At 54.3% G+C, this 17,165-nt stretch overlaps 1 protein-coding gene across 10 annotated transcripts; it reads left to right on the plus strand.

The window, feature by feature from the left end:
• The first annotated feature begins 5,185 nt into the window (after nt 1-5,185).
• On the plus strand, nt 5,186-14,061 carry LOC114038766 (RNA-binding protein 4B). 10 transcript variants are annotated; one of them, XR_003568587.1, is made up of 5 exons: nt 5,186-5,264; nt 5,701-6,123; nt 11,153-11,840; nt 12,220-12,476; nt 13,378-14,061. XR_003568587.1 is itself a non-coding variant. In XM_027856191.1 (4 exons), exons 2-3 carry the CDS (start codon nt 5,712-5,714, stop codon nt 11,830-11,832), a joined length of 1,092 nt encoding a protein of 363 aa, XP_027711992.1. In that variant the 5' UTR covers nt 5,186-5,264; nt 5,701-5,711; the 3' UTR covers nt 11,833-11,840; nt 13,378-14,061. The 10 variants fall into 10 exon arrangements, 6 of the variants coding, with proteins under 6 accessions (XP_027711992.1, XP_027711993.1, XP_027711995.1 ...); XR_003568588.1 differs by having other exon boundaries at nt 13,458-14,061; XR_003568590.1 differs by having other exon boundaries at nt 13,696-14,061.
• The last annotated feature ends 3,104 nt before the right edge of the window (nt 14,062-17,165 follow it).

Here is a 17,165-nt window from a genome sequence, read left to right on the forward strand (position 1 = left end):
CCCAGCCGGCCCCCAGTGACCCGTGGACACACTGTCCCATTGGCACCGCTTGCTGGACCCACAAGTGGAAGGCAGGCGCCGTGAATCACCCCTACACGCGGACCCTGTTCGTGTGTGGTCCAGACACACCCTGCCTCAGAGTCCAGGTGGGCAGTGCTGTTTGCAAGGCTCCTTCCTCTCCCATTTACCAAGGTTGTGAGGAGAGAAGGTGGGTGTGTGTGTGTGTGTGTGTGTGTGTGTGTGTGTGTGTGTGTGTGTGTTTGTGTGTGTGCAAATACAACCACTCTCCCTGAGCTAGTGATAACCTGCATTAAGGGTCCATCCACTCTGAGCAGTCAATGCTGGGAATTGTAGATGAAAAGTAAGAAAAGAGGGTCTGGAAGTATTAAGAAGGCACAGGACAGGGGCAGCTAGGTGGTATAGTGGATAGAGCACCGGCCCTGGATTCAGGAGGACCCGAGTTCAAATCTGGTCCCAGACACATAACACGTGCTAGCTGTGTGACCCTGGGCAAGTCACTTAACCCCATTGCCTAGTCAAAAAAAATTTTTTTTTAATTAGAAATTAAAAAACAAAAAGGCACAGGACAGAACAAAGGTCAGGAGGACACTTGGACAACCAGGGCAGGTGTGAAAAAAACCAGGTCAAACTGATGAACTTCCCAAAAGTAAAAGCAAGGGCCCCTGGCACAGATGGGCAGCTTCCAACCCTAACTCCAAAGGCGTCTTTTTCTCTTCTTCTTCGCCTGTGGAGATGATCTCATCGAGCTGCTGTTGGTTAAAGCCAGAATTTTTTTTTTTAATTAAAAAGGGGGGGAAATAGATGTGTGTAACTGAGAGGCAGAGGGGGTTAGTGGAGAGAACATTGGATTTAGAGTCTGAGGATTAGCTCTGTGGCCCTGGGTAAGTCACTTATCCTTTCTGTGACTCAGTTTCCTCATCTATAAAACACAATACATAGGGTACTTCTCTCACAGGGTTACTGTCAAGCTGAAATGAGGCAATTTGGCCTAACAAGCATTTATTAAGTGTGTGTTATGTGCCAGGCCCTGTGCTAAGCACTAGCAAGGCCAAGAAAGGCAAAAGATAGTTCCTACCCTCAAGGAGCATACATTCTTATGGGGAAGACAAAATGTAAGTAAAAATAAGCTGTCAGATTTCAGAGACAGAAGGGACCTTGGAGGCAGCTAATCCTGGATCTACTCCAGTCCCCTGGTTCCAGGGCAGATGGGGGATGAGGGAGGTTGCAGCCTGCCCAAGGTCACACAGGTAGTAAGTGGCAGGGGCAGCCAGTACTCTCTCCACTATGCCACACCCTACTTGAGGAGGCATTCCCCATAAATGGTCATCCAAGGACTTCTTGAAGCCTTCCAGGGGTGGGGAGCTCACCACCTCCTGAGGCAGCACATTTCACTTGGGAGCAGCTCCTGTGTTAGAATATCTTCTTAAATCAAGCCCAAATCTGCATCTGCCACTTTGGCCTTTAAGAATCTGAGCCTCTCAGGGCAGGTAGGTGGCGCAGTGGATAGAGCACCAGCGCTGAAGTCAGGGGGACCCGAGTTCAAATCCGGCCTCAGACCAAACACCTGACATGTACTAGCTGTGTGACCTTGGGCAAGTCACTTAACCCCAATTGCCTTACCGGGAAAAAAACAAAATAAAATGCTTAAAAAAAAAAAAAAAGAATCTGAGCCCCTGGAGCAGCTAGGTGGCGCAGTGGCTAGAGCTCTGGCCTTGGGAGTCAGGAGGACCTGAGTTCAAATCCAGCCTCAAGCCTCAGACATTTGACACTTACTAGCTGTGTGACCCTGGGCAAGTCACTGTGACCCCTATTGCCCCAACAAAAAAAAAATCTGAGCCCCCAAATTGGATGAAGTAAGTCTGTCCAAGACCACCAGTCGCTGATTAGACCTAGATTCTCTTGGAGCAGGGAGGGTACTACGTTGCCTGCACAGGCTGGGTGAGCTAAGCCGGAGAGGCGACCTGGCATAAGGGAAGGAGCATGCAGCGCTGGAACCCCAACATGCTCCCGGGTGACCCTGACCCAGCGCCTTCAACCTCTGCTCTCATCTCTCTATCTGTGAAGTGGGCTGATGAACACCCTCCTAGATGCCCCATTAGCCACGGGGCTCCAGGAACGCAGGATGATTATTTTGAGGGGAATGAAGGGCCCAAGGGGGCTAGATGAGTTCTGAGAACAGCAGGTTGGACGTTCGCAGCAGCCACCACCTGGGGAAGTCCTTAGAGGTGGAGGAGGCAGCACGCACTGAGGGCGAGGGGCTTGGATAGGAAGGAGGATGGGGGTACGGGGAGAGGCCTACGATCACAGCGAAGGGCCAAGAGAGGTTCAGTGCCCAAGGTCACAGAGGGAATAAACCTAAGGAATGGGATTTGAACCCAGGTCCTCTGACTCCTGAGCTTCCTCCTACAAGGTAAAGTCAAGTCGAGCCATTATATGCCGCGTGGGGCCCTACTGTGCTTGAGGCAGCGTGAAGAGGCCAATGAGGTCTTCCAGAAATGAGGAGGCCGGGGGCCCCTGTGCTGCAGCCTGGTAGACCCCTGCGATACCCGTGTAGTGCTGCAGGCCAAGGCTTAAGAAGCTTGCCGATAAGCTGGACCAGTGTTGGAAGCATGACATTATGCCCAGGATGAGGAAGCGTCTTGAGCCGGGTCATCTGGAAGGAATTGGGTGTGTTTATCCCGGAGGAGAGAAGACTGGGGTGGGGTGGGGAAGGGCTGAGGCCTCTAGCTCAGTTCTGCTCGACCCCAGGGGGCAGGGCTGGGAACCATGGGTGGAAGCTATAGAGAGGAAAATTTAGGCTGGGTGTCAGGGAGAACTTCCTAAGGATCTGAGCTGTTTGAAAGTAGAATAGGCCACCAGACTCTGAGCCAGGAAGATCTGAGTTTGACTGCTGCCTCCCGTCATTGGCGTCCTTGTGGGGGCCCCAGCCTCGTGTGCACGAGATGACGGCCGTCTTAAACGGAACCGATTCTGACTCTGACCCATCTCTCGAGACTGAGCCATCTCTGAGCCCCCTTTTTGCTACGACACGCCGAGCAGATTTGGGACCTGCCCTCGCCTGACTCGATTCCTTCCTACCAGGCTGGAGCACAGGGGCCCCCGGCCTCCTTATTTCTGGAAGACCCCACTGGCTTCCTCATCGGCCTCCTCACGCTGCCTCAAGCACAGTAGGGCCCCACGCGGCATATGATGGCTCGACTTGACTTTACCTTGTAGGAGGAAGCTCAGGAGTCAGAGGACCTGGGTTCAGATCCCATTCTTTAGGTTTATTCCCTATGTGACCTTGGGCACTGAACCTCTCTTGGCCTCATTTTACCCAGAATGGAGAGGTTAAACTAAATGAGATTTTCAATCCATGTTTCAGTTTTAAGTCTATGACTTATCATTGTTGTACAGCTGTGTCCAGCTCTCCGTGACCCCATTTGGGGTTTTCTTGGCAGATACTGGAGCGGTTTGCCATTTCCTTCTCCAGTTCATTTGACAGATGAGGAAACCGAGGCAAACGCAGTTAAGTAACTTGCCCAGAGTCACTCAGCTAGCAAATGCCCGAGGCTGCATCTGAACTCAGGTCTTCCAGACTCCACTCTATCCACTGGGCCACGAATCATTCATGCCTTTCTCTCTCCCTCCTGGAAACACTCGGCTGTAATGGTTGGCTTTGGCCACTAAGAGGTGCCCCGTACGCACCTTCTGCTCTCAATTCTCCAAAGGGCCGAGCTTCAGAAAGCCCGTCGGCATGCCCCTCTCCTTCTGGGGTGCTCAGCCTGGGGACGCCTCCAGCCTTCTCCTCTGAATCACGTTTGTAGATGCATAAAATGAAACGCAAAGGCTGACAACGAACATCAGTCATAGGAAAATAGGGATCGAAATACACGTTAGAAACGAATTCACAGCCCCGGGCGAGGAGCCCCTGACCTGTCCAAGGCACACCAACAGGTCACGTGTAAAAGAGAAAGCCTGGTTCTTGGGTTTTGGAAGCGGAGCCGCCTTGGCCCCGGGGAAGGGGGGCGGGCGGCGACCATCCCCCACCCCACCCCCAACCCCGTGCGACTGTGACCCCAGGGGCCGCAGCAGCCTGCTAAAGGGCAAAGAGCAAGTGGTTTGGTTAAATAAAGGCTCCTGCAAACTCCAAGCCCTTCGAGCGGGCCCGCAGCGGGTGGGCGGGGCGTTCTCTGCAGAGATCTCTGCAGACGGGAGAGAGCCCGGCCCTCCAGGCTGCGCGCAGGGCAAAGACGAAAATGATCATGAACTAATTAATTACTCAAGTGGCCGGCGCGTTTAACCCCAGCGTTCCAGAGCAAGTGCATCGGCGCGCGCCGTGCCGGGGCTTTGGGGACAAGCTCGGACCCGGGCTCCTTGCCGCCCCCGCCCCCCAGGGACCCTGTCCTCGCTTTCGGCGGGTCCCCACGTGGATGTTCATTTTGGTCAAGAGATTTCGAATGCACCGGGTGCTGGAGTGCCCGGCACGAGCGGCTGCCTGGCAGAGGCGGGCGTAGACGAATAAAGCGCTTCCGGACTGGGGGCAAACAGCGGGCCCTCCGTGGGCTCCTTTGTCACCCCCGGCCGGCCACCAGTGTGGCACGACCCATTGTGAAGAGCGAGGGCCGGCAGCCCCCACGTCAGGGGTCATGGCCTCTGCGCCCCCGGGGGGCCAGTCTGCGGGCTCTTCCCCCAGGCCTTCCACAGGACGCTCAGCCCCCATCGCGGCCACTGAGCCTTCGCGACACCGGCCAACATGGGGCCGCGGGTTCCGTCTTCCACCTTCCCTGGGCGTCAAGTGGAATAACCCACCTCCCCCCAGCCGCCGTTCAAAGAACGCCGCAATGGTTCAGTCCGGCCCCTTTCCTTCTGACGTGGGAGAACCGGCCCTGGTTTGCGGGGCGGGGATTGGCCGGCCCTCGGGGGCGTGGCCTTGCCGGCAGGGCGTTCTGACGTCATCATCAGCCCCCGCCCCTCCCCCGCCCCGTGGGCGGAGAGAAAGGCAGGCGGGGCCGGCCCCGTTTGCTCACGCTGTTTGCGCCGGCGGCGGGATTGGCCGGCCGCGGCAGTGAGCGCTCGTGCTCGGGCGGGCGCGCTCGCGCCGGGCTCGTGCCTGCCTCCTGCGTGCGTGCGTGCGTGCGTGCGTGCGTTGGCCGCGGTGCGAGGCGGGCGCGGAGCTGGGAGGTCGCGCCGAGGCTCGAGCGGCCGTCGCCATTTTATCGGGTTGACTCTGACAGACGCGGGAGCCGCCGCCGCCCCCGGAGGTGCGACCGGGGACCCGGGGGAGGGAGAGGTGGGGGGGACAACCGGGTGGGGGGGCCGGGGGCGAGGCCTCTGCGGGCGGGGCGGGGCGGGGGCGGGCTCTGCCGCCCAGGGGGCGGAGCCGCGGGCGGGGCGGGGCTTGGGAAGCCGCCTGCGAGGTGACTAGTCCCTGTCCCTTCGGAAACCGAGGCTCGCTCGGGGCGCCCCGGGCGGGGCGTGGGGGCCTGACGGGGAAACCGAGTGCTCCCGAGCGCCTGCTGCTGTGTGCCCGCGCTGCCCCGCCCCGCCCGGGCTCCGCCGGGCGCCCAGTGCGCGCTGACGGCTGGCCCCTTCCAGACCCTCGCCACGGCCCCGGCCCCCGCCCCCCCGGGTCCCCAGCCTCCGTCCGCTCGGCCCCGGCCCCGGCCCCGGACTCGGTGCCAGCCTGGTGTCTTGCAGGCCCCGTCGAGATGGTGAAGCTGTTCATCGGCAACCTGCCCCGCGAGGCGACGGAGCAGGAGATCCGCTCGCTGTTCGAGCAGTACGGGAAGGTGCTCGAGTGCGACATCATCAAGAACTACGGCTTCGTGCACATCGAGGACAAGACGGCGGCCGAGGACGCCATCCGCAACCTGCACCACTACAAGCTGCACGGCGTCAACATCAACGTGGAGGCCAGCAAGAACAAGAGCAAGGCCTCCACCAAGCTGCACGTGGGCAACATCAGCCCCACGTGCACCAACATGGAGCTGCGCGCCAAGTTCGAGGAGTACGGGTCCGTGATCGAGTGCGACATCGTCAAGGACTACGCCTTCGTGCACATGGAGCGCGCCGAGGACGCCGTGGAGGCCATCCGCGGCCTGGACAACACCGAGTTCCAAGGTGAGCGCGGGCGGGCGGGGACGCGGGGCCGGGAGGCGGGGGCCCGGCTGGGCCAGCACCGTCCAGGCCATTCCCACTGACCACAAGGCCCCAACACGCCTCTAGCGCTAGCGAGGGAAAGAGCCTTGAGTTTTTCTGAGACGCGTCTTTCTTTAGGGCTGGAATAAAAAGTACGGACTTGGGTGTTAATGGAAGAAGCCTCTTTGGGAGCCCTCCTCCTATAAGAAAGCACAATTTGATCAGCATCAGTCTGGGTCACGCAGAGTTTCGTCTCTGTCAGCTTTTGACCTTGAATGTCATCAGATGAGGCAGGCAGGCCTTATTGTCACCACTGCCCAAGGCGTAGTGGGAAGGAAGGCAAATTCCGGGAGAACGGGAAGGGCCCCAGATGTTCAGGGACCTCGAACAAACTCATCGCCTAAGATGAAGGGAGTGCAGTCAGGGTTCGCTGTGGCTTTCCAGGGGTAATACTTTGTGATTGTGGTGAGCTCCAGGGGAGAGCCCTACATGAAGTAGCTCCGATGACTTGTCATGGTACTTCTCCTGGTCTCTCAGAAAGGACTCAGGGCTCCAAGGTGGCTCAGAGTTCCAGTCTTACTGTTGACCAGCTCTGTGGCTTTGGATGAGTCCCTTAACTTCTCGGTGCCTCATTTGTTCTGTTAGTAAAATTGGCATTGCAGTGCGACCTGCTTGAGCCTCTCAGGATTGTCATGAGGATGACATCCCGGGCTTTGCCCGATAGATTTTCGTTGAATTAAAAGACAAAATGAAAGAATAGATAGAGGTGTGTCCTGACACTAACAGCCTTTCTAGAAAATACAAGGAGATCATTATGTCCAACAGCCAGTCCTCTGGCATGGTTGGAAAGCTACTTAAGTGTGAAGTTTAAGCTGCCTTTTTTTTTTTTTTTTTTTTTTTTTTGAGTGCTGATATTCTGGAAAATGGCTTTTGAGTTTCCCAATCATAAGAAAATTTGTGTATATGCGATTTTTTGGGGTGAGGGGGATTGGGAGTTTTTCTAAAGAAAAAACGAGACAAACTGTTTTAGTTAAAAGAAAAATCGGGAGCGAGCTCTGTAGCCATGCTGTAGTTTAGCATTGTTGCCATGAAAAAAAAAATTTTTTAACTTAAATCCTTTGGTTAAAAAGCTATGAGTAATGAAACTTATGTGTACATTTTGTGGTTGGGGGAGGGGTGGAAAGGTTTAAATGATTCTGTAGTTGGTGCCTAAGCCACTTCTTGAGGTGGTTAAAGATTTAGAGGAGACTTCCTTTTTGAGTCTCGAACATAAACTCCACCAGAAAAGGGTGCTCCCAGCTTTTGGCTTTTCCCCATCATCTCCTGGGAAAGAGAATTCCAGTTTGTTGCTATCAGTTGAGGTTTTTTCATAACCAACGCTATTTTGTTTTGTTTTTCAGATGATGAGAAAAAAAAATTAGCATAGATAATAGAACTTACAAATTTGACAGAATGTACAAATTAGGTACTGGCTAAGCCAGCCGACTAAACTTGAGAAGCTCTCCTGGGCCTATCAGGCTGGCAGCCCAGCTCTCTTCTTAACCTTCGCTTTCTGTAGACCCAGAATAGAAGCTTGCCGGGAGGCTGCCAGCCCTTCTCCTCTACAAGGAGGTGGTCACGTCTGAGCTTGCCTGGCCATTGCATCGTCATTGCCCTCTCCTTAGGCAGAGACGTCTGCGTATTGGGGTAGCTTGCTTTGCCACTTCCAGATGTGAGGGAGAAAAGGAGGAGGATGTTTCAATTTGTGCGATATTCTGGGTTATGTCATTCATGAGATGCTAGCCCTTCTCTACCATACCGTTTCCAAATGGGTACAGACAGTGGGAACAGGTAGCTTTCATTTCTCTATCCTGGGCAGTTTAAAACTTTATTTATTTATTTATTTATTTATTTATTTTGCTTTTACTTTGGAAGTTGTGGTATCAAGCATGTGTCCTGGGGAAGAAAGGAAAAAGCTCTAAGCTTCTTCAAGTTATCCTCATCCAAGACAGCATCTTAAGAATAAAGCAATTCCCTATCGTTTTAGAAGAAGGATTCAGGAAAGTGGGCTTCCGTGTCTGCCTAGAGATTTAAATAGGTCTTTTCTGGGTCTTTTGGTCCGCATGTGTACAAGAAAGATAGCCTTGGAAACCCCTGAAGAAGTTGTCTAAGTAAACAAGAGCATGCTGTTTAGAGTATAATTTGCAAGGGCTCAGGTGTACAGCCTTTTCAGTTTAAATGAGTTCTCTGGGAGTGCTCCTTTGCCAGCTGTGTCCCCAACCCCTGGGAATCCTGGAAAACCCCCTGGGAGCTGAGAAAGTTGAACCTGACAGGTCTCCCCTTGGTCAGTGATGACACAGTGTTATCTTACGTTCCCACCCTCAAAACAACTATTCTTTGTGTGGCAAGTGTTTGGGAGCAAGGTCAGAGCTCCCTCCGTTGCCCCCACCTCACAGTGTGGAGGTGAACCCCCGGGTTGTCAAGATGATGCCAGTGGAGCACAAACCTGGCCCCAGGCATGGCCACCCAGCTGTCAAGTCCAGGCCCCATGGCCCCCAGAGGACCCACCTGTCTAAGTTGGGAGGAGCTGATGCCCGGGCTGGCTAGAGGGCAGTGACTCTTTCCACCGCAGCGGTGCTGGAAGACAGTCTGCTGAGGCTAGGAGGGACTGGGGCCCACACCGGGACAGTCAGTCCTGGGTTCCTGAAGTGTGGAAGTCACACCCAGGAGCCTGTTGGCCGCGCCTCACGTAGCAGGGAGGGGCAGTTTTTAACCCTCTTGTTCTTCTTGCAGGTGTCTTTGCCTTGGTGTCCCCTAAGACATGGTAGAAGTAGAGAAGCGGGACATTTTCCAGATGCTGTTAGTAAGACTTTTAAGGAATCACAAATAAAAGCCCCACCTGCAACCTTTCAAAAACTTACAGAAATAAATGGGAAAGTCTTCAGTTTTTACAGATGTTTTAGTTCAAGATCAGCAGTTAGTTGGCTACTTCAGACATGGGTTATGCCATAGGTATTTACAGACTCTATATTACCAGCCACCAAAAGGGGATGAAGGAAAGAGCAGCAGGAGGAGAAAGCCTCTGGGGGCCCACTTCACCAAAGCTGATCCAGAAGCTTGGAAAAGCCTGCTTAGCAGGGGAAACATTCTTCAGAATGAGCCTCTGGATAGCATTCCGATTGGCTGCTTTGGAAAAACTGGCCATGGTTGTGCTCTGGTTTTGTTTGTTTGTTTGTTTGCTTTTTTGGTGAGGCAGTTGGGGTTAAGTGACTTGCCCAGGGTCACACAGCTAGCGAGTGTTATGTGTCCGAGGTCCTCCCGAATCCAGGGCCGGTGCTCTATCTACTGCACCTCCTTGCTGCCCCCATGTTGTGCTCTGACACCAGAACCAGGACGCCATCTTTTAAATTTCATGGGTCACGGTCCGTTTTGTCCATTTTGAGTTTGTAGCTATAGAGCTGTTTAAGCTTCGTGTTGTAGGACTTTTAATAACTTCCAGGTTTGAAGATGGGGATACCTTTTTTTTAATGGCAAAACCGTCAAAACGTCAGAGTTTGAGACCATAGCCGATGACCCATGACATCGATTTTGCACACCTTGCTACTGTTGGTGACAGGGCTCTCATTCTTCTGAGGCAGGGACCAGACAAGGTTTGGGTTGGCAGAAGTCATGAGGCATTGTGGCGTGAATGAGTTGTGCTAAAGTGATGTTCCTGCACTAACCCGCTCCCCTCTCAGGGTCAGTGCATGCCGCTGTTCTGGCTGCCGTTCTGAATCGGGGCTGTTTCCAACAGGATGGTGGAGCACGAGGCCTCCTGTCGAATAGCTGCGTCCACAACAAGGTCTGTTAAAGAGGTAGCAACCCGCTGATCATGGAGGGGGACAAATGCAGTTTGGTTTGCTCTAAGCGGCCCTTAAGTGAGTCCTCCTAACGCTAAATCCCCACTCTCTGCATTCCGCACTGGACTCATCTGGGCTGCCTTGATTTCCAAAGTCTTATGCGATCTGGGACCCAGGTATCTTGGAAAGTGCCCGTTTTCCACCAGGCCCGCCCCCCCCAAGCAGCCTGGATGTTTCCAGTAAGGGGTTGTTTCCCGGGAAGTATGGATGTAGCATGTTTGTCTGGGTGCCCAGAGGCCTTCAAGCAAATGCTGCATTTTTAACCAAGTGGATAATCCCCTGCGAAGTTTTTGGGGCAGCACTGCAGGACGAAATGCTGAACGTCTCCATTATGGGGACGATGGGACAAGCGCATTGTCCCCAGAAAACTGGTGTTGTTTCGAGCTCTTTTTGTCCCAATTCCATTTGTTGAGGGACTGCAAACAAGTGGTTTTCCTTTGCATTGTGGGCCTTGATTTACCTCTGGTGGAAGAGGGGGTAACTGGGATGTGGAACAGTGTGTCTTACACTGCCAACCTCCTGCAGAGTGAAGCAGATGAGACAAGTATGTTTTGTACACCCAACCTCTCAGAGCCCTCTGGTGATAACCTGCCAAAGGAAAGGCTGGAGGAAACATCTCTCTGGGTCCTAAACCACCACAAGCTGGAAAGAAGCTGACGGCTCCGTTTACTAAGCAGTCTATGTTTAGACCATGCGTGGCCAGAATTGGGGGCTGGGGGGACTTGGAAAGATGGTTTCCAAATCTTTCCAAATCGAGGTACTTAAGAAAAACTAATTTGGAAGAATCAGTGGCAGAATTTGACTTGTTCCAATTAACAACAGTCCTAGCAGTGAGAAGTGGAAACCTGTAAAAAAAATTTCTGTATATGAGTGAAATGGGAAAGTTGTGGGAGGGGGTCCTGGCTCTGCCACCGGGGTAAGTAGAAAGGGATCCAAATCCTCCTGCTCTCACCTTTATTAAACTTCACGTGCGCTCTTCCATGGGGCAGATTGGTGACAAAAGGACAGTCGTGTGTGTGTGTGCGTGCGTGTTCCTGTGTGTGTCTTGTTCTAACCAAATTCGCTTTTGATTATGGTGGGGATGAGGGCTGTGACTGACTTACAGCAACTCTTCTCGCGTCTGTCTCTTCAAGGCAAACGGATGCACGTGCAGCTGTCCACCAGCCGGCTCCGGACCGCCCCCGGAATGGGAGACCAGAGCGGCTGCTATCGGTGCGGGAAAGAGGGCCACTGGTCCAAAGAGTGTCCAGTGGATCGGACGGGCCGCGTGGCAGACTTGACCGAGCAGTATAATGAGCAGTACGGAGCCATCCGCGCGCCCTACGCCATGGGCTACGGGGAGTCAGTGTATTACAACAATCCATACGGAGCGCTCGACTATTATAAGCGTTACCGGGTGAGGTCTTATGAGGCGGTGGCGGCAGCGGCGGCGGCCTCCGCGTACAACTATGCAGAGCAGACCCTGTCCCAGCTCCCACAAGTCCAGAACCCAGCCATGAGCAGTCACCTCACCTCCTCCTCTCTCAACCCTTACGATAGACACCTGTTGCCAGCCTCAGGAGCTGCTGCTGCCACCGCTGCTGTGGCTGCCGCTGCCGCCGCCGCTACTGCAGCCACCTCCTCCTATTACGGGCGGGACCGGAGCCCCCTGCGCCGAGCTGCAGCTGCGGTCCCCGCTATCGGAGAGGGCTACGGTTATGGGCATGAGAATGAGCTGTCCCAGGCCTCGGCAGCTGCGCGGAATTCTCTGTACGATGTGGCGCGGTACGAGCGGGAGCAGTATACAGACCGGGCGCGGTACTCGGCCTTTTAAAGCTCGAGGTGAGAGTGGGGGGGGTGTGGCGGAGAGGTTCGATTTAGTTGAGGTGAAAGGGACACCAGTGCTTTATAGAGAAGAAAGCCAACTACTTCCACTGGGAACAGCCTCCCAAAGGTATACATTACACTGTGAGCCCATCTCTTTCTGGGGCTTAGGGGGGAGGATCACCGTGGCCACATAACATTTCTTTTCCTCCGATTCTTGTTTCTCATAACCATCTTTTCTGAGAGGAGTTACTTTTTTTCCAAGGACAAATGATAGGGGGCAGACTGGTAAAACCAGGGACCACGTGGCACATAGCCGTGGGGCAAAGAGAGAGCCTTTCACGGAGGTGGGAGATGGGGCCGGGGGCTTCTAGATGTCCCTTAGTTTAATTCACAGGCTGACAGGAAAGGCCTCGTCACATCGTTTAGTGTGGGAAGACGTTCCCTGCACACCCTTTGCTGAAAGCTGACTGCTGCCCTCAGAGTATCTGGGTTGATGTTGTTAGTGGACACACGTTCTGGACCTGGGCGGCCTGTCCCTTGCCCACTGTAGGCCACTTTGCCCAAGAATTGGATTGGATCTTGATCTCTTGAGATTTCTTTCTGGCTCAGCCTGAGACGTCCAGCTGCTTTCAAATACTTTCCTTAGGAGAGGTGGGTTCTTGGCCGAGTTTGCTGAGATGTTCTTGCTGGAAAGGGAGGATTTTCCCTGGGGTTGACTGAGGATGGCGGGATTAGTGGATTAGTGGGGACCTGCCACCGGCTGTGCGCATCCTGGGTGGTGCAGGAGAAGCAGCCTCGCATCCGCGAGGGGCTCCCCCGTCATCTTGGCGGCAACGCCCTGTAATTAGACATCCGCCCCTAAAAGAAGCTCCAGAGGCCCGTGTAGACTGAGGGCAGACTCCACATGACAGGGGTTTGCCCTGTGAGCAGTGAAGCGGTTTGTGCAGGAGAACTCTCTTAGGTCTGTGTCAGAAGAGAAGCGATATTTGGAAGGAGTCCGCACCGAGACCGCCACCACAGCCCCGGGGGAGGACTCAGCATCCCTTGTGGTGGTGTCTGGTAGGGAGCCTTTCAGAGTCACTTGTATAGTGTGCCACGAGGCACCCGCCAGGACGAACTCCAGGCAGGCCCGGGGTCTGTCATTGTAGACAGGAGCCTGGTGTGGAAGCCGTTTTCCCGGCTCTCACTGTCTGGAGCTGCAGAAAAATCACAGAATTCTAGGGCGTGGGTTCTTGGGATTTGGCAGAAATGCAGGGAAGAGCAGGAGGTAGGCGCTGTGCGTGTGAGAAGGATAAGCGGCTCCCTCCCTGATGTCTGTGCCCAGTCGCTTCTCACTTCTGAGAAACTTGTCAGCTTTCCGGCTTTCCGGCTTGTATCAGCTGTGAGCAGTAGGAGTGACAGACAGTCCCCCCCAGCGCAGCTGGGCGTGGGCCCCTCCACCCCCCACGCCCCCAGCACAGCGCCCACACCCGGGCTGGGTCGCGGAGGGAGTCACGCTGTAGGTGTGGGGTCCAGGACTGACGCTTGTTCTCTGTTTTCTCTCGCCAAACAGGCTGGGAGCCAGCCCTTAGCAGTCGGAGCCCCGCCGTCCCCGGACAGTGTCTAAGCCTCTTGTGTTGTGCTCTCTTTCAGGTAGGCTATTTGCGGGCTGAACCCTCGGGCTGCGGTCGGTCGTATGGGAGGACTGCTTCACTCGCGCGGTCCCCTTTGCCGGGATGTTGTCGTTGCTTCATGTTTCAGTAAACAAAGGAGTTTGTGACCAACTGTGGCTTTTTTTCCCCCTTAATTTAATTCTTCTAAGGTGGCTCTTTCCTCCCTGCTAACAGACCGTCTGTGTAACTTCTCATTCAACATTTCCTTCTTTCCTCAGCCTCTGAGCAGCCCGGGCTGGTAAGGACTCTGCTGGCCTTGCCCCTCCCGAGGGAACCTGGAGCCCTTCTCCCTCCCTGGCTTCTCCTAGGAGTTCAGCTCCTGTCCTTGGCCACCAGCACTAGGATCTGCTGGCCCTTTACTGGGACTGTCTGGTGTCAAATAGCCCACCCCATCTGGACTGTCACACTGCAGCAGCTGACCTGAGAGTGCTGAGATCCTGGGGGGCCAGGGCAGGGGTTGCCGTGGTGGGGGAGGGGAGCGCTTTTTTAATGACCTCTGATCATGGTGCCAGCACGTGCTGGAGGCGACTCAGCCCCTTCTCCCCATGCCCTTTTTGAACAAATAAACCTTTCTACCAATCCAGCGTCCTGTTCTGTGTAACTGATATTTCAGGCAGTGCCCGGATTATGCCGTGGGAGAGCAGAGATTTGATGAGCTGGATGCTGGCTCCTCACTGGGAGGGCAGTATGGTGAGAATGTTAGTGATAGAGCCAGCATTTATAGAGCGCCTGCTGTGTGCTAGGCACTGTGCTAGGGCCTTACAATTATCGTCACAGCTTCCCGGGTTGGGAGGGCCGTGGGATCACAGAACCAGTAAATGTCTGCGGCTGGATTGGAACTCGGGTTTTCCTGAGTGGGGAGTAGCAGGTCACATCATCTTACTCAGGATTCTGCTGCAAAACTGGGCCAGCAAACAAAATGAAGGTCCACTTTCCCTCCCAAATTATCTTTCTTTTATCTGTGTTTGATGTCATGATTCTCTGGAGGTGCGAGAGTCTCTCTCGTTAGCTAGGATATCAGGGATCTATGGGTGTTTACTTGGAGACTTTAGAAATTGTGAATTACATCGTTTCTGCTTAGCTTGGAAACTTCTTGAGGGAAGGGACTGCCTTTTTTAGCACAGTGCCTGACACATAGTAGGCACTTAATGTTTTTTGAATTGAAAACAAAATTGCAGCCAAAACAGTATCTCTGTGTGACAGTGTCTTTCCCGTCAGTTTCCCCATCCATCCCCTTCCCTCCCAAGCGTGTGTGAGCCTCTCTGAGCTCAGGGCCAGACCCTCCCAGCCGTCTTTGGGCCCCGGGCCTTGTTACAGAATATGTATTTCAGATGGAGCTAAACAGGCTCCATCCATTACCTTCCATTCATCTGTTCCCATCACAGGCGCAACACCTTTGGATGTCACTCACGAAGGGTCCCTGAAAAGGGGTCGAAGGAAGGGTGGCCCCTGTTCCCCTGCAGTTCTAGGAAACCACTTCGGAGCTCGCCCCATCTCCAGTGAGCATTTATTAAACACCAACGGCGCTGTACCAGCCTAGCTGGCTGGTGGAAAAGCATGGGGGGAAGCACTGTGTGGGGTCCACCTGCAGAGGATGGCGAGCCCTCCCTCCACCCCACAGTTCTCATCTCTAACTTTGTGTGTTTGTACCACAGGCACGTCTAGGTATGTGCCTTAACTCTCCCACCAGAGTGTAATCTCCCTGAGGGCAAGCCAGGGTGGCTTTCTAGCTCTGGACCCTAGAAGAGTGCCTGGCACAGATCCAGCACTGCTGCTGGCGGTGTCCCTGACGCGGGCAGAGGGCAGGGGCTGTGACTGTGTTTTCTCCCATTTCCTATCCCTCCCCTCCCCACGGAAGGTGTTATTGCCACAGCCTGCCCACCCTCCAGGCCGCCAATGAGGCCCGTCGTGAGAGAAGGGGATCCCCATCCTCGCCCAGCTCAGGCGCGTGCTGGCTAGTTAGGAAGCCATGAGCCAAGCGCTGTCAGGAGGCTAGGGACGTGAGGGCAGACCTCACTCTGGCAGCCTCATAGAATCGGTACCGGGTGGGAAGCTTCTGGAAGGATCAGGAAAGGCCCAGGCCCACGAGGGACCTCTGGCACTCTGGTCCAGCCTCGCCACCCCCCCCCTCCCCAGCCCTCCACCATAAAGGTCAGAGGCAGAATTGACCTGACTGCAGGATCAGCGTTCTTTCCATCCTATGATCCTGCCTTCCTGAGTCTTGAAGGAAGGGAACAAACATTTATTAAGCGCTTACTGTGTGTCAGGCACTGCGCTAAGCACCTTCCCTATACTAGCCCGAAAATTAAGGCAAAGGTGAAGGAGTCGATTCTAGGCTGGGGGAGGGCCAGTGTCCAGAGAGCCAAGGCAGGGATGGATTTGGGGTGGGAAGCCGGGGCTCCGAAGAGACTGCAAAGCTAGGCTGGGGCTGGGCTGTAACGGACTTGAAAAGGCAGGGGCATTTCTGTGTTGCCCAAGAGAGGCAGCAGGGAGCCACTGAAACTTGTCAGGGAGGAGGAGAGTGACGTGGTCAGACCTTCGGCCAGGCCAGAACGGACTCTGCTGTCGTCCCGCTACGGGGACGGACTCCTCCCCATCTTATAAAGGGACGCCGTGATCCATGCAGAACAGTCAAAAACTGCCCCACCAGATGCGTTTCTTAGCGCCCAATAAATGTCCCAGCTTCAAGGATTAAAAAAATAAACATTTTATTAAAAACACAGCCTCAGACATCCCCATCAACACGCTTGTCCCGCGCTCCGTGTCTTGGCCACCACTCTTTACGCTCCGTTCATCTCAAGCGCTTTCCTCACGGGCCGCCGCACGCCCGCTCGCCTCTTCTGGCTCCTCGGGCCACTACCTCACTAAGGCCTTTCCGGTTTTCTTCGTATTCCTCACGCTTGTCTGTCCGACCTGCCTTATCTACCCCATCTATTTTACCCTTCCCTGACGGCTAAACGTTTGGGCTGCTTCCAGCGCTTTGCAGTGATGTTTGAAGCTGCTGATAGCATCTCTAAAGAGGCAGCATTTTTTTTCTTTCATTTTTGATTAACACCCAGGATAGATTTCTAACACTGGAATTATTGGGCCGAAACTCTGACCTCTGAACGAAATGCCCGAGATCTCACAGGCAGCTTCTCCAGCCTCAGTTTCCTTCTCTGTAAAACAACCATCCTACCCATCACACAGCTTTGTGGTGAAGATTCTGCTTGGTTACCTTTCAAAGGCTGTACCTAGAACTTCAAAGAAGAGCTGGGATCTCAGTGTGCTCTCTTCCCTTCTCCCAGTGCCCTGTAGAAAAAAAAAAAAAAAGACACCAATACATCTCAGAGCAAGAATTCTGGTGTACAACTATGGAACATGACAGATGCCTTCCAGATTCTGTGCAGAAAAGACTCGAGTTTTTCCCTCTAAAATATTTGCAGTCTGAGCTTGAGACCACACAAAAGAACGTCTGTCCACAGAGATGCCCAAGGTGTGGCCGAGGGGGCTTAAGGGAGCATCGGTGTGTGTGTTGAGGTAGCCTAGAAGGAGGGCAGGAGTTGGGCCGGGCTCCCTGAGAAGGACAGCATCCTGGGTATCGGCAGCTCACTGCTGCCAGGGTGAGAAGTAGCTGGTCAGTTCGGATGGCGTGGCCCCTGAGGGAGGAGTCCGTGCTGGCCAAGGGTGGCACAGGGAGTAGCCAGAA

The sequence above is a fragment of the Vombatus ursinus genome, unplaced genomic scaffold, assembly GCF_900497805.2.
Source record: "Vombatus ursinus unplaced genomic scaffold, bare-nosed wombat genome assembly UNPS02011369.1, whole genome shotgun sequence".
Lineage (NCBI taxonomy): Eukaryota > Metazoa > Chordata > Mammalia > Diprotodontia > Vombatidae > Vombatus > Vombatus ursinus.